The 26,419-nt window shown below is 41.3% G+C and overlaps 1 protein-coding gene across 2 annotated transcripts in view; it reads right to left on the reverse strand.

Moving 5' to 3' along the window:
- The window catches only part of LOC110255627 (uncharacterized), a 315,724-nt gene that overhangs the window by 31,567 nt on the left and 257,738 nt on the right, over positions 1-26,419 (reverse strand). For both annotated transcript variants that reach the window (XM_084979144.1, XM_084979143.1), the window contains one exon: positions 25,268-25,335. In XM_084979144.1, coding sequence (XP_084835270.1) covers positions 25,268-25,335 — 68 coding nt within the window. The remainder of the gene's footprint in view (positions 1-25,267; positions 25,336-26,419) is intronic.

A 26,419-nucleotide genomic window follows, 5' to 3' on the forward strand; every position in this document is an offset into this window, starting at 1 on the left:
CAGGGGTGAAAAATCAGGGGACTTCCTATAAGGAAGCAGAGAATGAATACTTAGGCAGGGGACCCCATGGCAAATGGTCATTACATCCTTCTTTTAATTTTTTAAATAAAATAACACTAGGTAAATGGCCACAGAGCAAGTCACAAAAAGAGGGCTCAGCATGGAAAAAGCAACAGCTGCTCTCATCAACCCCCATCCCACGTCTAGAGGGACGTTCACAGAAATATTCCATGTTCCTGGCAGCTGTTGTCCTCACTCTAAACGGCTTTGTAACCTCTTTGTTTATGCCGTGCGCGTTGTCCGCTAGACTGCATTTATACGCCTTCATTCTGACGACGTATTTCAATGTTTGATAGCAATTTCATTATGTTAAAATACATTATTGTTTACCTTTGTGATTTAAAAATATATATATCTAGCACAAACGATCCTATCAACAAAACAGAAAAAGACTCAAGGACATAGAGAGCAGATGCGTGGCTGCCAAGGGCGAGGAGGAGGGAGGAGGATGGATGGGGAGTTTGGGCGAGTAGAGGCAAACCGTGACCCTTAGAATGGATGGGCAAGGAGGTCCTTCTGTACAGCACAGGGATCCATATCCAGGCACTTGGGATAGACCATGATGGAAAATGATAACCAATCTGACTTGTATCCTTGAGGACGCAGGTTCAATCCCCGGCCTTGCTCCGTGGGTTGAGGATCTGGTGTTGCCAGGAGCAGCAGTAAAGGTCACAGACGCGGTTCAGATCTGGCATTGCTGTGGCTGTGGTGTAGACCAGCAGCTGCAGCTCTGATTCGATCCCTAGCCTGCGAACTTCCATATGCTGAGGGTGCGGCCCTGAAAAGGCAAACTAAATAAATAAATAAATAGTAGGAGAAAAAGAAGGTGCATATATATCTATGACTGGGTCGCTTTGCTGTACAGCAGAAATTGGAACAAAATTGCAAATCAACGATAATTAAAAAAAAAAGAAAAACTACCACAGAGAAAATGGATAAACAACAGGTCTTACTGTAGAGCACAGGCAGCTATGGTCAATATCCTGAGATAAACCATGACGGAAAAGAATAAGAAAAAGAATGTGTATGTATGTGTAGGACTCTGTCACTTTGCCTTGGCTCAGAAATAAACGCAACATTGTGAATCAACTCTACGCCACTAAAAAATAAACATAATAAATAATGTTATCTATATACATTTCCATCAATTTTCATCAGTATCTCAACTTTCTCCCTGAAGAATTTCGGCCCCCTTCTCACTCTTCTCCACCCTTGTCCTGTTCTTCCCCGTTCTGCCAAATCTCTTTTGATATTTGTGTTGCCAGCATTGTGAACATTCATATTCTTGCCTTCAACAATAAGTAAGACTTTCCTGCTCTGCACATGTTACAAGTTGAATTTGGGGGAAAAAAAAACTATTTTTTTTTTTTTTTTACCATGGGTCTAATTTTGTGCTGGAATAATATTTCTTTTCCTGCGTGTCCAGCGTTCCTCCCAGTAGACACCCTTTCAAGTAAAACATGCATGAGCAGCAAGGTTAAATGGAATCTGTGTATCGTACTTTTTCAATTGTGCTTCTAATTTTGTAGTATTGGGATCATAGCTTTCTACTAGGGATTCCGTTTCCCTTAGAGTTTCTAGCAGTCCTCGTTTTCTGTGATTATCCCTTCATTTATACCTTCAACTGCTTGTAATTCCTTTTCCCTCCCCACCCACCAGAAACCTCCTTCATAGATTTTTTTCTGGGGGGGGGGATTCTTTTTTTAAATTGAGGTGTAATTAATTTACAATGTGGTGTCAGTTTTAGGTGTACAGTGGAGGGATTTAATTATACACACGTGTCTGAGCGTATTCTTTTTCAGATTATTTTCTATTACAGGTCATTGTAAGATATCGGGCATAGGTCCCTGTTGCTCACCTGTGTTACCAGGAGTGGCGTGTATGTATCATTTATCCTCCTGCGCAAGCTGCAGGGCTCTCCCTGGGTCTGATTTACGGTGCTCGCCTGGAGACTTGCCTTCTCTTTTCTGTGTTGGGTCCACTATTCTCTACATCTCCCATCTTCCATTCCTTGTAGTTTCCCTCCAGTTGCTTGAGTAATGGCACAACTTCTAACTTCCTGAAAAAGCATCATTACAAGATCTATACAGGAGTTCTCCTGTAGGCAGTGGGTTGGGGATCTAGCGTTGTGACTGAGGTGGCTCAGGCTGCTGTGGGGCGCAGGTTCGATCCCTGGCCCGGGAACTTCCACACGTGACAGACCTGGCCAAAAAAAAAAAAAAAAAAAAAAAAAAGTCAATACTACCTTTCCTCACTGTCAGAAGATACCTTTATTCTGCTCTCACACCTGGTTGGTATGTTTTCTCAGAACACTGATGCAACATCGCTTCCTTGTCATGTAATATTTGGTTGTTTTTGAAAAGTCCAGTATCAGTCTGATCCTAACTGGTTTACATATGGCTTTTTTTTTCCTTACCAGAGATTTTACGAACATTCTTTTATCCTTGATGCACTATAATTTAATCAGAACATTATATATAATTCATCTTAATCAATATATTCACATAAAATCTGTATATATTAAAGCCATCTTGCTCTGCCATTGGCGAGCTCCTTCTATCTAAATATTCCAGGAAGTCTCTTGTGATATTTTAAAATATAATCTTCTCCCATTTTCTCTAATTTTTTTTCATGTCATATATAGTTCCTTTGGGACCACCTGAATTAGTCTCTTGGTTTTTGTGTTCTTTAATTTTTATTTTGTTTAACCGTATGTACCATAAAGTAAACAGATCTTAAAGTAAACTGATCTCAAGTGGATCTACATATTTATGTACATAACCACACAGATGAGACATGGAACGCTTCCAGCCTCTCAAACACCAATGCCCTCATTACTCAAGGTATCATTAATTAGTTTGGCCTGTTCTCGAACCTTATGTAAATGGAATAATACAGCACAGACTCTTTTGTCTGGCTTCTTTCACTCAACACGAGGTCTGTGAGAGTCAGCCACATGATTGGGAATGTCAACAATTGGTTCTTTGTTTAATTGCTGTAGAATATTCCGTGCTCCACAATTTACCTCTTTGTCTTCCTGTTGATGAACAGAGTGGATGGTTCCCAGTTTGAGGCTATTTTGCAAAATGCAGATGTGATCATTCTTATCCATGGCTGTTGATAGATACCTGTGCTTTTTTTTTTTTTTTTAAAGGAATATGTCTCTAAATGCAATTGCTGGCTCACTATATTTAACTTCATCAGAAACTGGTAAACATTTTTCCAAAGTGACTGCACCAGTGCACACTCCCACCAGCAACGAACGAGGATTCCAGTTACTCCAGGACCTCACCGACATGTGTCACTGTCAGTCTTTTTAATCTTAGCCATGCTGGTGGGTGTAAAATGGCATTCCATTATGGTTTTAATTTGCATTTTTCTGATGAGTCATGATGTGGAACACTTTTTTTTCTTATGCTTGTGGGCCTTCTGATAGCCTCTTTTATGAAATGTCTGCTCAAATCATTTGTCGATTTTAACATTGAGCTATATATGTTTTCTCATTTTTATGTAGGACATTTTATATATTCTGGACACCCAGTGCTTTTTAGATGTATGTATCCTGACTGTCTTCTTGCATTCTGTGCCTTGTCCTTTAACTCTATGGGTTTTTTATATGCATAGAAGTTTTAAATTTTTTACAAAATCCAAGTTCTCTACTTTTCATTTACGATGAGTGCTTTTGTGTGTTCTTATTAAGACCCATTTCCCTACCCCCAAGTTTATGCGGATATTCTCCTATAGGAGAAGAGGCTTTCACCTGAAAGCTCTATTTATTTATTTATTTTCACCTTTCCTGTTTAGGTTTAAAATCTATCACAAATTAATTTTTGTGTGTGATACAAGACAAAAGTCAAGTTCATTTTTCCCATAAAATATGTAATTGCTCCACAACCATTTTTATTGAAAAGTTTACTCTCTCCCCTGAAGGGCAGTAGCACTTTCGCTGTAAATCAAGTGTCTTTATATGCATGAGTCTCTTCAGGACTCTCCATTCCTTCCTATTGATCTACTAGCCCAGCCTTGTCCCAATAGTGCTTAATCACTGTTTTTACTATGAACCGTATAATCTGATAAGTGCTGCCATATTTTCCTTTTAACTTTTTTCAAAATTGTCTTGGTGAGTTTAAGTTTTTTAATGGTTCCCTATGTATTTTAAAACTAGCTTGTCAATTTCCACGAAATGTCAGGCCATTGTTTGATCGGGATTGCATTCAAGCTACAATTCAATTTGGATGGACTTGAGATCTTAAAAAAAAAAAGACTTCCATGCATATGGTGCGGCCCTTTATAAATCTCCACTGTTTTTAGACATATTTATTTTCTCCCAGCAATGTTTTGTAGGTTTTGCCTTAGATTTACCCCGAAGGTATTTGATAATTTTCACTGCTATTAAATATGGCAAATTTTCGATTTTATTTTTCATTTATTTTTCGCTAGTGTATAAAATATTTGAATTGTGTATATTGAGCCTACGTCCAGTGTTCAGACTAGCTTCAGGCTAGCTTCACGTGTTATTCTTCATAGTTTCTTTTCTTTCTTTCTTTTTTTTTTTTTTTTTTTTTTGTTGTTGTTGTTGGGTTTTTTTGTGTGTGTGTTTTTTTTTTTTTTTTTTTTTTTTGGTCTTTTTAGGGTCACACCCGCAGCATATGGAGGTTCCCAGGCTAGGAGTAGAATCAGAGCTGTAGCTGCCAGCCTACACCACAGCTACAGAAATGCGGGATCCGAGCTGCATCTGAGACCTACACCACAGCTCACCGCAACACCAGATCCTTAACCCGCTGATTGAGGCCAAGGGATCGAATCTGCATCCTCATGGATGCCAGTCAGATTCATTTCTGGTGAGCCACAATGGGAACTCCCTTTCACAGTTTCTTTGTAGTTTCTTTTGGATTTTCTATATTCCCAGTTGTTTCATCTGGAAATAGCAAAGGTCTTTTATGTTTTTTATATTTTTTTCTCATGCTTTTTCTTTTTCAGCCACTTTTGTTTTATGTACTGGGTGATTCCCTTAGCTTTGTTTTCCATGAAACTTGAGTTTTGCTTTTCATTTGGATATTCATATTATCACTCCTTAGGACTATCTTGTCCTCGGACTTTTTAAGAGGATCCTATACATGTTTTGTGGATGTAATAAAATTTCAAATTACTCTAATTATATTTGTGTTGCTTTTGTTTCCTGAATAGTATATTGTTTCTCTGTAATCAGTTTCTGTTTTGTTTTTGTTTTTTTTTAACCTTTCCCTTTCACGCCATTTGTTCTCATGTATCTCTTGTTTCTTACTTGCCCTTTCGTGTTTAAGAAATAACTGCTTGGCTAATAAGGATTTCCTCTGCTATTGCTTCTCTTTCTCCTTCAGCATCTCTCGAAAGAAAATATACCTAGTTCCTAAGCATGAGACAGAGCAGAGGATGTAATGGATTGGCTTTCCTTTGCGAGAGTGGGAGGAAACACTGTCAAATTCTTTATCCCTGTAAGAACGTAAGGAGAAGATCTGAAATCTGAGATGTCAGCCTGCACGCTAGGCACTTTCCTAAATGGCTCATTCCATTTCTTTAGAGAAGAAGCCGCCATATTTGGATTTAGAGAGGAAACTTGGTTCCCTGTGCTGTAAGGGAAATTGAGGGCAACTCTTTACAGTTTGATCCTACAAGCATATATGATGTCACTTCTCCAAAGCCCCCTTGAAGAATATTCTATCAGTGGCTTTACCATACACAATCTCCTTTAAAACATCAGGAAAAGTAGAAATCTAATAAAAAACAGAATCTAATAAAAAAGGATGGTATTGGGGAATGGGAGCTGTCAACTGAAAAAAACAAAACGCATATCCTGAAAATACTTAACCACCTAAAGCCTGGTTCTGCCAGTTGGTCCCAGAGCACAGCGTGCCTCATTCCTGACCTCCACCCTGAACTCCTTTCAGGGGGTGTCAGAAGCTCAACGACCAGAGTGGCTAGTGATGTCATGCCTATAGAACTAGATGGTAAGTGACAGTGTTTAGTTGGCAGGGTTACTGAGAGGGGCTTTTTAAAAACTATCCAGTTTTCATTCTTCCATGAAGTTTCAATGTTTTTGTCACTTGCAGATATGTTGATGCCAAGATTAATTTAAATGGGTATGTATAGGGAAAAAAAAAATAATTGGAAACACAGGAACAAAACAAGCCCAGAACTGAAGTATGTTAAAAAGAATTATATCTGAATAGAGGGAGAAATTTGGGGTGATATTCTCCTGTAGGCATAGTTTTTAATCATAAAAATATTACAAGTTTAATTTGGAGACTGTGACAACAAAGAAGAAAATCATTTCAAAAATTAACAAGATCAAAGATTTATCTAAAGCAATGGCTTAGAAATATATAGTGACCCCTTCAGGCAAAGGCCAATGTCCGGCATCATCTTTGCCCCCTAACACAAAAATGAAAATGTATGTCTCACAGACACAGAGAACAGAGTTGTGGTTGCCAGGGGGTGGGGGAGCGCTGGAAAAGGGATGGATTGGGAATTTGAAATTAGCAGATGCAAAATATTATATAGAGAATGGATAAACGACAAGAGCCACTTTATATCACAGAGAATTATATTCTATATCCTGTGATAAACCATAATGGAAAATAATATATATATACATATACACATATGTATAACTGAATCTCTTTGCCATGGAGCAGAAATTAACACAGCATTGCAAATCATCTAAGCTTCAATAAAGTAAATTTAAAAACAAAAGAATAGGATGTTTACATGGTTTCAACCTATTTCCTCCCTCCACAAAAGATGCATTAACTACGAATGGAGAAAAGAGTAGCTATACAGTTGAGAGACTTATAAACACCATTTTCATCAAATAATCAAAGTGAACATTCCTGGTAATGGGCCAAATTGAAATCACGGGCACCTATTACTAAATCATGCTGTGAGAACACAGTGTCACTTCTGTGATAGCTCTACAAAGAGGCATAACTTGAATCCAATCATGAAAAAATCATCAGAACAACCCAAATCGGAAGCATTCTACAATGTAACCAGCTGTCAATCATCAAAAGTGTCAGGTTAGTAAAGTCACATGAAGGCTGTGGTACTCTTCCAAACCAGAGGAGGGTGAGGACCTGAGAGCAGAAAGAAACGTGAGGGATATTACTGAAGAAATCGGTGACACTTAAATGGGGTCTGAAAATTAGAAGTAGTGATGTATCAATTAAAAAAAAGAAAGTATATGTTTTAATATGGACCTACAGGTTCTAAGAATCCTCAGAGATCAAAGAAAGACGCGGCTGTGTTTTCTACATGGAATTTTGCTGCAGGCATTTTATAAGGATTATTTGAAAAGTGTTGAAATAAGAATGATTTTCTGACTAACCTGCATTAAGAATGATTTTCTGACTAACCTGCAATTAACCATAACATTAAGCCCAAGTGTTCCAGTCCCCTAAAATTCTGTGTAATTACAATCTTCCCAGTTCCTCCTGCTTACCTCCTTAGGATTCTTTGCCAGTGTGTTATTCTGTATTTTAAACCACCAAAATACAGTCCAGTGAGTCAAAGCTGAAGAAGAAAACCCAACTTCTCTCTATACTCTAACTATGAGATCTGGTTCTTTGGGATTGAGGAGACAAGTCCCAGTATCCTTAGAACAGAGAGACTTTGTGGTGCAAGGAGGAAAAATTAATATTACAAAAGCATCAGTGATATTCTTGCATATCTCTTTCCTAATCAAAATCCTAGTATGTGAGCAGCCCTCTGCAAAACATAGCAGAGGACCTAAAAGAGGAAAGAAAGATCTGTCTTCAAGAAGGTTACAACTCCAAAGAAGAGACCAGATACAGCAAACCAGGAAAAAGCTTATGAACAAGTTGCTTTAGGAGCCTCATCAGGATGAACTGCATGGGAAGGTAGAGTATACATCTTCAAGGGAATCAGAAAATACAGTCAGGAACTGAACACTATCCAGCATTTTATGCAACTATAATAACGAACTCAGCTTGAGACTAAAAGAGATTCAGATGTGCCTGGGGACATCTGGAAAAAGGGCAGTGTCAGCCTCTGGAAATCTATTTGCTGAAGACTGAGAAATCTGGAAGGGAACTGGTCCCAGGGAAGGACAATCCAGACATGATATAGTGACTCAGTCAGAGAGCCTTAGTCATTGGATGTGGAAGATAATTCTGAACACAGTGAGTCTGAGATTTAGCCCCTTCTTAACCCCAGCTGAGCTTTGTCAGGATATTACCGCGGTTCTCAGTAAATGCAAAAATAGTTGTTTGACTCTGTGACCTAAACAGATCCGCTTTGGGATCCCTATAGCAGAACTGAACAGAAAGGGAAAGTCACTCTCCACCAGTTTTACATAGGTCGTTACACAGGGTTGGCACCCTGAAGACACCAGTGTGGTGTCCAGCAGAGCCAGCACTGTGTCTACCATGCCTTGTCAATAGTCTTGAGGATGGTCAGTTGGGAGGAAATGCCATGCTTTTGGATCAATAACAGAGACAGGTATCTGGCAGTGGAATCAGCATCTGACACAGGCTTTTATACCCAGCTCAGCATTAGCAAATGCCAGTGAAATACTGCTGAACCACAAGCAAAAATGCCGAGGCTGGCAGAACAGCAATGTACCTGTCATGCCAAGGAGAGCAGCAGCAAGCTCAGCTTAAGAACTGCTCTGCTCAGCACCATGAGATCCAACTCTGTGGCCACGTTAGAATGCAGGGTAAGAGCGCCTGCAGGGCAAGAATTTCCAAGGTTTAGGGAGGTCTTATGTCCACATAAACAGACATGAAATAGTGACAACTTTTTAAGTGTTTAACATTATCATACCCTGGGCTATCTGCAAGAAGGAGAGATCTTGAGAAATCTAGGCTGTACATTAGTTATTTCTCCAACTAGAGAAAAGAATGCTTTTAGCATGATATTCAAGATTCAGTTTATAGTGAAGTCAAAAATGGCATTAAGCATGTATAAAGAAATAGTGTCTAAATGCCCCAGGATGTTATTTATTCTACAGAAGCCTTGGAGAATCACAACCTTAGTGGGTCACAAAGGTAGACATCAAGTAGACCAGTCATCGGATGTTCAACAATGAGCGTGAGACCCAGGAGTGGTGGAATAGGCAGAGCAGAAATCTGACTTCTGGTCCAGGGCCCTTTGAATAGCACCATGAGTACTCAGGGAAACCAAATGGGAAAGAATAAGCCTAGACCTTCTGATTCCTTAATAGTGTCAGTAAATTACCTTTAGGCACTCCGTACAAATGAAAATCAAGCCGGAAATTTAAGAACTGTCAAACTGCTCTCTCCTTGAACGTAAATGGGTTTACATGTATTTCTACCAGCTCGGAAATGTAAATTCCTGGATGGATTTCCAAATGTGGCTCCTTAAAAACGAGAAGCGGCACTACACTCAGCTTCAGAAGAGTAAAAGGTTGCACAATTTTTTGTTTTCTTTTAGGAATGGATAAAGAAAAACATGGCGGGAAATGAAGGAAGCAGGAATGCAAGCAAAAATGAGAACCAGAATAAGGAAGAAAAATAGAAGAATAAGTAAGTAGAGGAGAAAGAGCCAAATGGGAAGTTTGGAGTTGCCACATGAATGAGATGAGGGGGGTGACCTCCACCAAGAGTCTATTGAATGTGAAGTTCATCTGTTTTAACGGGTGTGATTTACTTGACAGAAGTGACAGACCGAAACGGACAGAATAATCATCTGTCAAACAATCAGCTTGACTATTTCTTGACTGTCCCAGCTATTGTTTCCTTTTTTTTTTTTTTTAAACCTAACCTGGCTGTTTCCTTGACCAGTCAAGTCCAAACAGACACCCAATTTGCACATGTCAACACAGGCTCGCTCTTGAGCTAATGGCTCAGAGTCTGAGTCACTGCCCTTCTGAGAACCCCCGATCCTAACTTTCCTCTTCTTCTAAATTAGAATGAGATGGCCTCTGTTTATACTCGCATTAAATAGAACCACATGATTACAACCTTTCCACTGGGGGGGTTAGCAGAGAATTTATTAGCATGAGCCAGTATCCTTGACTGTAGGGCTGCTTTGGTAGTGATCCAGGCATGGCTGAGATACACTCTTGATGTGCAGTTTTTCCTCATGAGCTCTGCTTTAATGGGTTGCTTCTAGAGGCTTCTAGGGGCTTGTGTCCAAATACTGAAGTCAAAAAGAGAGATTTCGTTCACGTGGCCCAACTGTTTCTGCCACTCCTATGTTATAAGAGATTTTCCTTGGGAGCCTAAAGATTCTCTTTCACTTGTCCTGGGATAAAATAATGCACAGATTGCTGGGGAGGGGTGGTGGGCTTATTAATTCGTGATCTTTTATTACATGTGATAATTACACTGGCGTTTTCTCAAGGGTGTCTTCTTTTTATTTCAAAGGTCCTCTCCCCTTTGAATTCTATATCCTTTGAAACCCAGCCTCTTCGACGACTGCCTTGATACCCCCTCCACCTGAAAATCCATATATTCTCTGGAATTCATCATTCTTCCTCTGTGTCCTTAGAACGGACTTTCGTGTCCTCTGCTGTGTATCACGCTGTTCCTCCATTGTGACAGTTCCCTGATGACAGAAACTATGTCTTAATGTCATCCTTTTAATGGAGTAATGGGTATTTGTTAGATTAAATTGAACCACAGAAGGCAAATAAGGTGTCTGAAGAAGAGGTAGGGAGATGAAGGGCAAGTTTATTGGTAGTTGAAGGAACTAAGGGGAGATAAAGGGGATGGGACAAGATTTCTTGGCATTATTGTAGACAAGGGCAGAGGATGATGTGGGGCTCCTTGCAGGAAAGACAAGAGGATGACCAGACAGTGGATCACTAGGATGAAAACAGAACAGGAAGTGGTCAAAGGGAGCAAAGTTCTGCACACCAGTCAATGGCACACCAGGTCCCCTTGTGATGGCATCTCCTTCTTTTTGGCACAGGGAGGAAACTAAGGAGATCAGGAAAGGGCAATCGTCTCACCCCAGAATACCCCTCCTTCCCCCTTCCTCCAGGCAGTCCACCTTGTTTCTCAGGCTCCTGAGCCTCAGCAATGCCTTGCTGGTTTTGTATGCAGTCCCTATGCATACAAAACAACAGGTGCAAGCCTATTGTTCTCGCAGCTCCAGCATCACATGTTGAGATGAAATTCCCCAGGTCTGCTCCTTCTTTTAAAGATAGATAAGACAAATGTTACTAGATGACAAAAATATAAAGTTAGCATGTATGAGAGGTCTTATTTTTCATTGGTCTTAGTACAATTATAGAAAGATACATAGAATAGAAGAGTGAGGCTTTTGTATTTCTATTTCCCTTCTCTCATGATGAAGTAATCACATTCACCATGAAACTTTAAGAAGGATGTTGAGTCCTTGGTAAAATTGAGGAGAAAGTTCTGATGTTCAGAAGCAACAGGTGTTGACAATGAAACCAAGAGGCCAATCCACAGGGTTCTAGGAAGAAAACATGAAGGTGACCGAGAGAAGCCTGGACCAACAAATGATCTTTGAGGATGCCCATGGAAGAGAAGGTCCTCTCTACGAAGGAGCCAGGCTCTTGTCTCATTCCTCAGTAGGCTCTGTTTCTACTTCTGCGTCATCTTCCAATCTCTCAACCCCTTCCCTCCAGATTGGGACCATATGGAGAAACTTGAACAGGCAGGAGCCCTTCACCCCTGCTACTGATGAGGTTTAGCAAGGAAACGGAAGGGGAACCTATGGTTCTGTTATTTCAGGGGAAGGTGAACTCATTTTCAAATGGCTTCATATATGTTGTCTTATTCGATCTTTGCAATAACCACCCAGTGAAGGATGGAAAACAACTTTGATTACCTGCCCTCCTCTCCTTATCAAGTTAAAGAATCTTAGGGCTAAAAGGATTTCTGGGAATTGTCCAAAGGCACAGGGTTGATGAGAGTACAGCCTGGCTTTCTGCCGCCAAAGGTGGCGTTGGTTTCACTACCATTCCCATTTCTTGGTTCACCCATGATGCTTCTACGTTAGGAAGATGAATGCTGTTTATTGACTGCGTTCGGGTCAGAGAGACTTTTGTGAACTGGGATGACCTGGGGAACTAATCATGAGACGTGACTTTATTAGAAAAATTTGTTCTGAGTTTGAAACAACTGATTTACATACAATAGTTTACTCCACAGCTCCTTTTAAATTGAGGACTGCCTGTCCTGAGCTTCTAGCGTCTAAGGATAGAAAGATAGTCCTTTGTATTTTTCCTGTTCTGCTTTTGGAAACTACCAACAAGGGTGCCAATTAGCACCAGATGGGACAGTGACTGTGTGATGTGGAACTCCAACCACTGGGAACTGGAACATAGCCACGAATGTATTAAGCAACCCAAGAGCCAGAATTGGGGCAGGATTTGAGTTTGGCACAATGTAAACTTCTGATCTGTAAAGGCCCAGCTTTATACACAAAATCTGTCCCTTCTCCACTCACTGCCTTGGAGGAACGGCGAGGACATCACGGATTCAAAACTAGTACTTTCACAAGCATGTTGCCTTTCTCTCCATTTTGAACTTGAACTAGCCTTTACAGAATAAATAAGTAAAAGTGCGATGCCTGTCATCTTGGGCCATGGATTTTTAAGTATACAATTCTTACTTAGCTATCTTTACATTTACAAACGTGTCGATTTTTGAAATTAGAACTTTGCATCTGTGCAAAGTCAAGGGTGGGATGGAAGGGTTAGACAGGTAATGTGAACTTAAAGGTAATTCAGACTTAGATGGTGTATGTTTACGGAAAACATAGGTCTGTGAAGCAATGCAGGAATGTCTATTGATATTCTTCAGGTAATTGTTTATTTTTGTCCTCGTTTAGCTAGTTGTGTGTCTTTGGTGCAAAGGCATAGAGTGCAGCACAGGCCATTTGCTTGCTGATTCTATCACTTACCACTCACTACCTCGGTTCTCCCGGGCAGTGATCTAAGTCAGCTTGAAGCCACCTGAACACAAAGCAAATTGAACACAGTTTGGCCTCAGCTTGGGACCAGCTTGAATTGAATGGAAATGACCAAAGTTGGGCTTCATCCCTAAAATTAATGGGTTGGATTTAAACATTTCTTCGTGACCTTTTTCTCATTCTGGCACACATATAAAAGGGCATTATTTTGCAGAGCTCACAAAGCGAAAAGACAGCTCATGTGCGGAGGGAGACCCCTGAGGGCTAAAGGCACCTGAGAGCCTGCCCTGCTAGTCCAAGGGCTGAGGAAATCATTATCTCGGTTCATCTGGGCTCATGGGTAGCACACCAGTGTGTCACCACCTACACCTGGGCACACACGTTTGGAAGGTCTGGAGCAAAGGATGTTCATGGACCCACTGGGGATTCCATGACCAATTTTTAGCATAAATACACGCGGACTTAACCACTGATTTGTGATTTGAGCACCAGAGTCCAAAACCTTCTAGATAATAAACTGATGCCAGAAAGTGAGTTTCTTGGTTAACAGCATTGATGAGCCACTTAATGCTGGGGTGACCACTGCCCCCAGTGTAATCAGAGCTGAGGGGTTTTAGGGAATACTCCTGTTGTGGCTCAGTGGTAGTGAACCTGACTAGTATCCATGAAGATGCAGGTTCCTGGTGTTGCTGTGAGCTGTGTTGTAGGTCACAGACGTGGCTCGGATCCTGTGTGACTGTGGCTGTGGTGTAAGCCGGCAGCTGCAGCTCTGATTCAGCCCCTAGCCTGGGAACCTCCATAGGCTGTGGGTGTGGCCCTAAAAAAAAGAAAAGAAAAAAAGAAAAAGAAAACAAAAGAAAAAAAAAGACTGAGGGTTTTTTCACAAAATATATGAGATTTTTCAGGGCTAAAACTAGGACAGTCCTAGGCAAACCAGGGCAGCTAGTCCTCTACCTATGATTTATTCAAATACTCTAATAAGGAAACCAAGAAAAGAAGAAGTACGCTTTCTGCTCTCAGAGGCTCAAGGGTTTGTTGTGGTCCTCTTCGGGCCATTGGAACCAGAGCTGGCCCCTGAGTCCAGGGCTAGGGTTTATAAACCAAAAGCCTGCGACTCTTCTTATGAAATGCTGTCCTTTGCAGAGTTGTTTTTGCCAATTCAAGAGGAAATGGCTGCAATCAAATGGCATGACTGAATGAGGGCTAAGCAAATGATTCGTGCAAACTTCACTGGAAACATCCAGACTCACAACAATAGTAGTTCTGACATGACTACCCCTTGCCTGAGAAACTCATAAACATGGCCTCCAGGCTACACTTTTGTTTTTTTTGTTTTTTGTTTTTTTTTTTTCAGCAGCTGCTGGTCCTTTAATTTAATTACAAGCTCCAAGTAAGCATCTTAAAGAGGCACTGTGAGTACCAAACCGTGCCCAGAGTACACTCTGTTCGCAAAATTTAAGACAGTCAGCACTGTTGGAATTACATGTTCTAATAAGGGATGGGTGGACTGGTGTGGGGGAAATAAGAACCACCCCCGCCCTCCCTCCCTCCCTGACTCCAACCAAAATTGTTTTTGAGGTTCAAAAATATTCACATGACAGCTTTCTATGTTTGGCTGGAGCGGACTAAACTGCAACGCCAAGAACTTGGTTTCTTCTATCTTTTATGCTAATACAGATGTCACAGGACTTAGGAGATTCACAGCCCTGGCTTTCTGCGCTCAGGTAGAAAGGCCATTTCATTTTTTCATATCTATTGCACACCTACGATGTGCACCGAACCAGGCTTTGCCCTGAAGGAAATGAGAAATAAGGAGGGTGAAATCCCTCCTTTGCTGCACACACCAGGACTTGTGGCAACGTTGTTGCAGCAAGTAACTTTCACACAGAGCAGAATAAAATCTGTGCAGCCGAAAGGTGAAAACAGGAAGGAAGGAGGGCGTGGTCTTTGAGCTGGTGGTGCTTGGCAAGTAGGAGTCAGCGAAGCGGTGACATGGGACATTCTAAAAATAAACCACAGGAAGGCTTCTCCTTTGGGACAGCCCATCAAGATGCACACGCCTTTGCTTCCCTGACAGCCGTATCACATAGGTGCTCCCTTTCCTGAACAGACATTGACCTTGAAGTTAGGTAGACTTGAGTTTGAATTCCATCTCTGCCTTGTATTAGCTATAGATCTGTGTCAATTATTTAGTGTCTCTAAACCCATTCCTACACTATAAGGGAATTAATGACGAAGCAGTTTCACTAACGTAGAAAAGGTAAAGTGAAATACTACATGTAAAATTGTGTGACAGAGACAAAGACACAGAGAGGCGGAATTTCCAGGGCTATTTACCCATCTCTTTCTGATTTCTTGTGAAACCCACTGTGTAGAAGCCACACTTATTATAGTGGGATTACTTGTACGGAATTCTTAGTAGTGTGTAAAAAGCTCCCATTTCTTTTATTATCTGGGAAACCCACAAATGTGTTTAAAATTAAAGCTATGGTTGAAGTAGGTCCTTTTTTTTTTTTCGGTATAAATGTCTTGCTACATGGAAGAGGGATTTAAAGGAGAGAATGCTGGCAAAGAAGAGGGGAGAAGGTATTTAAGTAAGTAGACACCCCCAAACCTAAAACAAACAAAACATGGATCTTATTTTAGAGGACTCAGTCCTTAGACATAAACAGAACAGACTGCCTTGTAATACTCAATAGTCCAGTACCTACCCCTCTTGTCCATGTCGTTTATCACATTTTGGGGTCCTGGCATTTGGTCTAATGTAAGCAGAATGCTCACTAAACACGCCGAGTACCACTGACAACAACGCAACTTTATTCTGATGGAGAAATTGTTGCAGGTGTTGCAATACGGGGTTTGCAGCACATGCAACATTTTGGCACATGCTAGTGATAGGATTGCAATACTTTTTTCCCTCCTGAACACATTCCAGCTCCTTATTTGAACGTCTAATACGGCAGAACTAACGAAACAATGGTTCAGGGCTGGCAGGTAGGATAGGATAGCTGTAAAAGTCAAGTTCCTCTGCTCGCTCCCCCCTTAGCCATCATTTCCACTGCTCAATTTCTTTTACCGTTCGTAATATTTTTTCCAAATGCTGATTTTAGCTTTTTCTTCCTCAACAAATATCCATCTTAAGCAAGGACAAAAAACCACACTCATTAAAATTGCAAAAACAATATTATGTTTTCCCTTTTGGGCTCAAACATGGAGGGAGCCAGAGAATAGGTAGAACTGGACCGAGGGAGAAATTGGTGTGAAGAGAGAGAGAAAAGGAGAAAAGCGAGCATCATCTCCACGCTCCTCTGATGGGAGCCCACTTTCCATTGTCTCCTTCAAGCGTGTTTTTTTCTTCTTCTTCTTCTTCTTTTTACAGCCACCCCTGTGACAGATGGACGGTCCAGCATGGAATCAGATCTGCAGCTGCAACCTACGCCACAGCGACACCAAATCCTTAAGAGGCATCATTCTAGGGATCGAAGCCACACCCTCGCAGAGACTATGGCGTCATCCTCACTGAGCCACAGGGAGAACGCCTTTTGTCTCCCGTCAAGTCTTGATCAATTCCAAATCGACACGGCAAGCGACTGTGCTTCTACCTGGTTTCCATTACCTTAGAAGGAGGCCAGTGCCCACAACACATGTCAGTGTGTGCCTTGGAAAATTCAGTCACTCCACTGGAGGATATTGGCGGATAAGGAACAAATCCCATTTCCACTAAGTCTTTCTTTTTAAAGTCTCCACATCAATTTCCTTGTGCTGAATGAGTCAAATTCTTACAACTCTGGTTCTGTCATACTTGGCAGAATAATAGTACTTATTGATTTTTTTTTTTTTATGGTTGAGAAGAATCCTATGATCCTCAGCAAATTTGCCTTGTTCTATTACTGGCTTCTCTTACTCTCTATCTTTGGGATTTTTCTTTAAATGATCACGATATTCATAGTCATCAGCGTAAGCAGCAGTTGTGGCAGGTCTATTATTTTTATGAAATGCTAAAATTCCTCTAAGAAAACTTTTAAGGAATTAACTACAACAACTACGCAGAGAAAGAAATCTAGACCTGTTTATTCATGTATTTGTTCATGGATATGATAGTATTTACTTTGCTCCTACTATACATGGGGTTATAGGCATTGGTAATATAGTCATGGGGAAAAAGATCCTTCCCATCATGAATTTTATCATCTGCTGTGAGGAGGCGGAGAATGGACATAATACATATTGGGATTACCTGGGATTTTGAAGTGATAAGTGCCTTAGAGAAAAGTGACTTGGACTAAAAGAAATGAAAGATGCTGGATGGCAAGAGTGTCATTTTATTTTATTTTAGTCTTTTGGGGAACACACCCGAAGAACATGGAAGTTCCAGGCTAGGAGATCCAAGCCTTGTCTGCGACCTACACCACAGCTCACGGCAATGCTGGATCCTTAGCCCACTGAGCGAGGCCAGGGATCAAACCCACGTCCTTATGGATGCTAGTCGGATTTGTTACTGCTGAGCCACGATGGGAACTCCAAGTGTGTCATTTTGATTGGGATGCTTGTGGACATCTGAGAAGGTGATACTGAGCAAAAAATAAAGGGGGTAAGGCTGAAGCAGCCCAGACCTCTGAAGGAATACCACTCCTGGCAGAGACCCTGAGGGGGGCGTGTGGGGCACACTAGATACAAGATGTAATGGTTACTTTTATGCCTCAACTGGCCTGGGCTAAGGGATGCCCAGATAACCGCTAAAACACTATTTCTGCGTCTGTCTGCGAGTGTTCCTGGAAGATGCTAGCATTTCAATCAGTAGGCTGATAAAGGAGGGCACCTTCACCAAAGCTGGTGGGCAACCCAATCTGCTGGTGGCCTGATGAAAAAGGCGGAGAAGGGGCGAATTCTCTCTCTCCACCTGTGCTGGGATTTTCCTCTTCTCCTGCCATGGGACACCAGCACTCCTGGTTCTTGGGCCTTCGGATTTGGACGAGGACTTACCCAATGGGCTCCCCTCATTCTCAGGCTGACTCAGAGGGACTCACACCACCAGCTTTCTTGGGTTTCCATATTTGAAGCTTGCTGATGGCCAATCTTGGGATTTCCTGGCCTCCATAAGCATATAAGCCAATTCCTATTTTCTAGAATAAATCTCTCTCTCTCATCCTATTGGTTCTATTTTTTTGGAGAACCTTGACAAATGTGCCAAATAATAGCAGCCACACCTGCTGGCCCTATTATTTTAGGTTGTATAGTCAGGAAAACAATTTTACCATGGCATTTGAAAATGAAGCTAATAACACATGTTCCAGTAAAATATTACTCTATTTCCTTCATATTAGGTTCAGAAAAACTTTATGCTAAGTGAGATCAGTGTTTCCTCAGTTTAGATTTATTGATTAGAGTGTATAAAAATGTCCTAAAAACATGACACTGGAGCAAGTGTTATCATTATTCAGAATCAGGTTATTACATTTTCCATTGTGATGTAATGAATATACACATACAAACACTGAGATTTTTGCTTTTCAAAAAAAGTAAATGCTGGAGTATATTCTACAAACATTGTTTAAGTTATGATATAAAGTTTCATTTTATAGGCAATTTTATTGGTCTTCTATCCATCAGCCAAAAGTCTCAGGTGCTTAGGTTGGTGGAAAAATAAGCTACTGTCTGTAGAATTTTCAATAAAACAGTCAAAAAAAGAGGTTGATTTTAAAGAAAAATTGACATAAAAACTAGTATTATTTTAGGGACTTGGGGATTTTTTTTTCTTCTTGACTTCATATTATGCACATTGGACTGCTTTATAAGTTTATTTCTCTCAAAAGATTTAGGTTTTTCCAAAATGTCAGTTTTGTCTTCAAAGTTAAGTTTAAATTAAGATTGAATATATATATATATATATTTTTTTTTTATTTTAACAAAAGACATTTATTTTCCTACAGCTCTGGAGGCCAGCAAGTACAAGGTCATGGTGCCAGCTGACTTGGTTCCAGGTCAGTGCTTTCTTCCTGGCTTGCATATGACTGCCTTCTCACTGGGCCCCACATGACAGAAAGAGTGTGTGTTCTGCTGTCTCGTCCTCTTTTAAAAAATAATTTTATTAGGCGTTCCTGTTGTGGCACAGCGGAAATGAATCTGACTAGTATCCAAGAGGTTGCAGGTTCGATCCCTAGCCTCGCTCAGTGGGTTAAGGATCCGGTGTTGCTGTGAGCTGTGGTGTAGGTTGAAGACGTGGCTTGGATCCTGCATGGCTGTGGTGTAGGCCGTCAGCGACAGCTCCAATTCAACCCCTAGCCTAGGAACCTCCATAAGTTGCAGGTTCAGCCCTAAAATGGAAAAAAAAATTTATTAAAGTACAGTTGATTTACAGTGGTGTGTTATTTTCAGGTGTACAGAAAAGTGATTCAGTCACATATATACATATTAACATTCTTTTTCAAATTATTTTCTTATAAAGTTTATTGCAGAATCTAGAGTAGATTTCCCTGTGCTCTACAGCAGGTCCTTGTTGGTTATCTATTTTATATATAGTAGTGTGTATATGTTAATCCCAAATTCCTAATTTATCCCTAACCTCCAGAAAAAAAACCTATATTGTAAACTCTAATAATTGCTAATTCTTTTTAAATCATGTCTTTATTTGACATTGGGCTTACCTGCATGAAAACCCCCCAAAAGACATTAGCAATCGTCGAAAAGGGTATCTGAGTCACCAGCAGAAGGAAAACGTACATTTTCAACAGAGACTCTAAGTAAAACTGATATAGTCATCTTTTTCCAAAACAAAGTAGGAGAATTAATGGCAAATAATTAAATTGGGTTTCTAGGCTGAATGATAACTTTGCAGAGCTGACATCTGATCACTGAGCTCACCTATCCAAATAAACGTAGTATTAGTTGGTCTGTTTTTCTTTCATTATATTTGAAGCTAGGAAAATCTAGATGGAATAACCAGCCTTTCGCTGACAACTGTTTTTTTCCACTGCAAATGAGCTAAGAGTCTGTCCTCTTTTTTTTTTTTTTTCTTTCCTGTTTTAGACAAAACTCTAAATAAGTTTTATAAGTTTTTGCAATTTACATATATGTACCCCAAGCCCACCTGACTCAAAAGTAAATAAAGTTAAAGTTAAGTAACCTCCTTAGCTTGAAGTCCACGCACAGCATCCTCCCCAATGTCACACCAATGTCACACCAAGATTCAGGGGCATCCTTGGTGACCTGTGGAATCTACTCCCCTCCATGAAACTGATCCTCTGATTACCGGGTTCTTTAAGTTTCATTAGGCAGCTGGCTCATTTGTCGAAGCTAACCCACACAAACATGATATTAGCATGTTACTTCTAACGTGACAACCACCACACTGTGCTGAGAGAGTAAAGTGAACCAGGAATATCATGACAGCAGATTGGAGAGTGTGTTGACTGAACCAGTAAAATCTCATTAAAGGAAGAGGCCAAAAAGAAAAGTGAATGTCAAAGGCAAGCATCCTCATTGACTTAAACCAAAGGTACCATGTGCTGAAGGACTGTCAGGTCAGGTGTCAAAAAGGACTGGAGAAACTAAGCTGGGAAGGCACTTATTTGAGTTAATAGAAACTTGTAAACATTTGAGACCAAAAAGCATTGGTCCTCCGGAAGACCAGACCATTCCTCTGAAGAAATGGTTTCAGGAAACTCCCCAGGAGAATTCAAAGTTTACTGAAGTCACCATCAATTTCCATGAGCATAATGAATGCATTCAAATGTCAAGACCACCCAAAATCTATTAGGAAAGGCAAGCCCTAGACAGGAAGCCTGCTAGAAAGGGATGTTTACTGCTTAATCACAGCCGACACATTGTCGCCTTGCGTAGTGTAGTTCTGGAAACTCAAAGGGACCTCCAGCTGTGGATCCTGAAGGTACCAACAGCTCCTCCCTGTTGCAAAGAATGGCCCGTCTCTGTCTCGGCCACCATGGTGGTCAGGGCTTGTGATATATCTCAGCTTTTCATTCACACCATCTTCCCGGCAAATGGCCTAGGGAGAAGCAGCCCCTATACGACCAGGTAGTTTCCTAATAGGTCTCATTAGGAAAACAGAATGGTGTCATGGGAAGAGCCCTGGGTTGCAAGGCAGGAATCCTGGGTTCTGGTTCCAGACACCCCAATAACCACCCCGTGAGACCTTAGGAAAGGAGAAGGCAGATACAGGTGTGGTGAGCCTCTCCTCTGTTCCAGACCCTTCACCTGCTGTTTACTTAACCAGCAAAACAGTTTTACCATGGTTAAAATTGCCTCCTTTTCACAGTGGAGGCCCCAGAGTTCGAGAGGGGCTACAGGTTTTACCAGAGGCCGAACGTTGAGGAAACAGAACTGAGAAACAGAACTGCCAGTAAAATTTTTTGTCTTCTGGGTCTCAATTTTACCTATGACATAAAGGGGTTGAGATGCAAATGGTTCAATGTCTGCATAATTTTTCAGAGAATATTTAAGCTATTCCCTGATGTGTAACTGTTACCACAGGAAGTAACCATGATGGCAGGAAGTCAAACAGAAACTGACTGAAAAAACAGGCAAAATTATTAAGTATACGAAATTGAGTTAATAGCTTTGATTATTGTTTATGAACAATGCAGGTGATCTTTACACAGATGCCTTGCACATCACATTAAGAGATCTGTAATCTGTAAACACATGGGACCTAATCAAACTTATAAGTTTTTGCACAGCAAAGGAAACCATAAACAAAATCAAAAGACAACCTGCAGACTGGGAGAAAATATTTGCCAATGATGTGACAGACAAGGGCTTACTTTCCAAAATGTACAAACAGCTCATACAATTCAATAATGACAACAACAACAACAACAACAAAACCTTGTTGAAAAATGGTCAAAAGACCTAAATAGCATTCCTCCAAAGACATTCACATTGCCAATTGGCACAAAAAAAGAGGCTCATCATCAGTAATTATTAGAGAAACGCAAGTCAAAACTACAATGAGGTACCATCTCACACCTGTCAGAATGGCCATCATTACTAAGTCCACAAATAACAAGGCTGGAGAGGGTGTGGAGAAAAGGGAACCCCCCCTACACTGTTAGTGGGAATGTAAATTGGGGCAGACACTATGGAAAACACTTTGGGGGTTCCTCAAAAAACTGAAAATGGAGTTGCCATGTGATTCAGCAATCCCACATCCCACTCCTGGGCATCCACCCAGACAAAACTGCAATTCAAAATGATCCAGGCACCCCTATATTCATAGCAGCACTATTTACAATAGCCAGGACATGAAAAAAATCTAGATGTCCATCAACAGATGAGTGGATAAAGAAGATATGGCATACACACACACACACACACACACACACACACATGACTCAGCCATTAAAAAGAACTAAATAATGCCACTTGTAGCAACATGGATTCCGGACCTAGAGATTATCGTACGAAGTGAAGTAAGTCAGAAAGAGAAAGACAAATACCATATAAAACATGACACAAATCAATATAACAAAACAAAAACAGACTTACAGATATAAAGAACAGACTTGAGGTTGCCAAGGGGGAGTGGGGTGGGGAGTCTGGGATTAGCAGATGCAAACTATTGTATACAGGATGGCTATCAACAAGGTCCTACTGTATAGCACAGGGAGCTACACTATCCTGTGATAAACCACAATGGAAAATAATATGAAAAAGGATATATATATATACACATACACACATATATATGTATGTATAACTGAGTCACTGTGCTGTGTAGCAGAAATTAACCCAATGCTGTAAATCAACTATACTTCAATACAATTTTTAAAAAATTATAAGGGTAAAAAAAAGACATCTGTAGGAAGTTTAAATAAAATGTTACAGGAATTCCACAAATTATTTTCATTTTCATGTCCTATCTCTTCATCTGCTCAGAGGCTACGGGCAGTGCAGCTGTTAGTGCACAGCAATCTCACCTTGGTGTCTGGACTGAAACTTCAAGGGAAAAGTCTGCAGACTAACGAATGGACACACTCATTTGGACGCACACCATTAACACGAGGAAGGGAAGCTGTTCTGTGCTTCTTCCCGCCTCTGTCAGTCAGTCTAAACGCGAGGAGAGTAATAGCTTTCTCAGATGAAGGAGCTAGACAGCCTGGTACGCTTGTTTCACTGGCTTGTAATAAAAACTTTGCAGCCAAGGACCAGGCTGCCATAGCTCCCTAGGTAAGGGGGCTCCCCGCCCCCACTCCACCCCCGCCAAGCAGAAGGAAGCTGGGGAGCTTCTGCTTCACCATACCTATTCTGGGGAACAGAAGGCAATGTCAGCTTTCAGAAATGCCAATCCAGCACTCACAGAAGTATTAGGGTCACTTAAGTAATATAAGCAATAAAAAGGGGAAAAAAAAGGACTTTGGAAAACTATCAAAGACTTAAGAGACGCAGACTTTGGGCAGGCAGAAAATGATAAAGGGTCTTGGGTTTTATGTGCTTAAGAGAATTGAACCACAAAACCATAAGGAAATTCTGGCTCAAGTGCCATTCTGCCTGTAAGTGCAATTTCTAAGAGGGAGAGTGGATTCGCAAGGAAGGCTATGATTTGTTTGGGATTTTTTTTGCCCCCAAAGCGTAAGAATAGCTTAAGCATTAGGTATTCCTAATTTGTTATAACTTGTGAGCGACTGGCTACGTTGGCAACTGTAAAGAGGCTGGGACTGCCTCGGAGGCTAATAAAAGCCCTAATAAAAGTTTTAAACTAGTTCACACATCTGCAGTCTAATGGGGGGTATTACCTAATCTGTGCCATTGCCACGGCAGCCCCACCCACCCACCCGACTGGATACTTGCTGGAGAGTGAGGGTGGGGAGGGTTTTGGTGCACCATTCCCTCGAGGCAGAAGTTACTGCTTCTTAGAGAACCACAACCATCTTCAGAAGAACCAGGAGGAGGTTTATTTAAAGAAATATAGCTCTTGCGTTTCCACAATTTGCACTCTCAAAAATCTTTAAAAGGGGCTGAAGCCTGCCTCTTCAATGTTGAGGTATCTTCACCAGGAGACAAAAATTAAAGTCTGGCATTTTAATGCCCCTGTGCAAAAATAATCAATACACCCCAGGTTCCCAGCCGTGGTTCAGAGAGAGATCTTCCCCAAGAGTTAGGATGGCAAGATATTATTCCAGGGCAGAGGAAGAAGCAGGGAGCTGGTGGCAAGAGGTGGGAAGCCCCAGATTTCTTTGAATGCTTTGGAAATTACTCTAGAACCTTAGGAAAATATCAGAGGAGAATTTGTCATGACAAACGTAAAGCTTTGGAATATGTTGTTATGAAAAGCAAAAAAAAAAAAAATTCTTGTCCCATTTCAGAATTAGTGTTAGATTTTTCAGAATGTGTTTGCACTCTAAGCTGACATTATGTTTAATTAGGTGATTGTAGAGATTATTCTAGCACCGTCCATAAACCTGTCCCACATGTAAAGCCACATTGCTTGCTGGCTGGGAATCAAGAAGGTGAGCAAAAGGCACTTAGCTGCTAACAGTAGCAGCCTTTAAGACCTGTACCCACTGGGAACACACAGATCAAACTGGCTCTTAGAGTCTAGTCACACATGGATATTAAAAGGGGAAAGTCACCTTCTGGGATTTTTCCAGAGCTTCAAATAGTCTTGCTTCTCTCAGCTCATCAAGCTTAAAATGGCTTCCTTTGTTAGCCTTCAACCCACCCTCACCTCCCAGGCTAAGGAGATTTGAAACCCCTCTCCCTGGGTTATGGGAGATACAATGGACTTTTCAGTTCACCATATTTTCCTGAAAGAAAATCTCTCTCATAAAAGCAACCCCAAACCACACACCAGTGTGGGGCCGGGGGAAGGAGAAAGCCGGGCTCCAACCCTGGTTCCATCACCCTACGGCAAGGCTGAGAGCTGCCAGGGGTCCTGTGTCAGATGATTAGCATCAGGTGATCCTTGGGGCCAGACAATTAGCAAAATAATCTGCCTTCGTCTAAGAAGCAGAATCATCACAATGCATTTATTGTCCTAAACATGGATGCGCTGATCAGGGCTTTTCTGCCGCGCACCCTCGGACCAAGAAATACAGACCACAGACCTGCTTTCACGGCAGTAGAGTATATCGGGTTCCATGCCATGCCCCCCGCCCCCCAAAGCACTATTAAATTTAAATCCAATAAGGAACCACAACTACAAGGATGTCAATTCCACTTGAAAAGCTTAAATAAGAAAAGCCTGAATTTGAGTTATGGCATCAGTTCCCGACAACTTCATAAAGTCCCAGCACGCTTCTTCTCCTGCTTGAGGTCTGTGTACCTGGGAGTCTGATGTGGTTCTCACCTGTTTGAAGGCTGTCTGAGGCCTTGGCTTCAGGTCCTGGGGAAGTTGCGACTTAGGAAGGCCGGTTCCTGCAGGTAGGGAAAGAGTTAAGATTCAAATTCAAGTCTCTCTGAGGTTAGAATCTACACACTTCCGTACTTGTTGGTGCTTGAGGCTTCTCTCTGCCTAGCAACACATAATAGTCCTCGAGGTTCTGACTCGGGGCTTCAAAAGGCAAGGAACCCATTCAAGAAAGAGTTACCCCTTTACCGTCCTGAATTGCAACTTGGAACAATTACCCATTTCCCCACCACCGTGTTTTCTGGCTAAGAGACAAAGTGACTGCAGGGGTCTGGAGCAGAGGCAGTAAGCAGGTTCTTCAGAGAAAGTGGTACCTACGGTTCATTGGTGGGAGGAGAACTGGGAGAGAGGCTGGACCAGAGGAAATTAGCCAGGTAGAAGGAGGAGCCCGGTAGAGGCTCTGCCAAATCTGTGTCCTGCCTGGACCCAGGCACCACAGAGGGGCATTGCTATGTATTCAAGGTCATGGACCCGAGATATTTTGTGGCCAAGTTACCAACAATGTCTAGTAGTGTCCAGAGTTGGGTTTGGGTGGGCACATCAGCCAAATAAAACTTTCCTTGTGGCTCGCTGCTATTATTTTTCAGTGGCAGTGATAACTCAGAAAACAATGGTCGAAAATACACTTTGTCACCGTGATGCTCTCCCTCGTCGTGTGGCAGTGCCTCACTAACCCAGGTGGAGCCACACTCGTTCCAGTTTTCTGCAACCACCGTGCTTGACATTTGGAGGAGACACCAGATGCATGTGATTCTCCACTCCAGGCTCACTGTTTTACTCAGTCCCATCCCTCCAGCTCAGAGGTTCTCCACCCTTGCTGCAAATTAGGATTTCATAGAGAGTGTAATCAGCACGAATATCAGAGTCAAAAACAGAAATAGAACATATGTGGTGCCCTTAATAGAGAATGATTACAAAACACAATCTATTTACATATTTGAAAAGGTTCATCTTCATGCTTAATCCCAGTTTAGGACAAAGAAACTATCAACGGTCAGTAAATGATGTGTTGATTTTTTGCTAGAAAACCAGATATGATAATAGTACAAATGAGTAAAGGTCAGAGCTCTGAGTCCATGCTAAAGACGGTGA

This window comes from Sus scrofa, chromosome 10 (genome assembly GCF_054392235.1).
Source record: "Sus scrofa isolate SSC_HxYL_T2T_F1_AM1 chromosome 10, Sscrofa_HxYL_maternal_Yorkshire_Landrace_v2.0, whole genome shotgun sequence".
In the NCBI taxonomy this organism is placed as follows: domain Eukaryota; kingdom Metazoa; phylum Chordata; class Mammalia; order Artiodactyla; family Suidae; genus Sus; species Sus scrofa.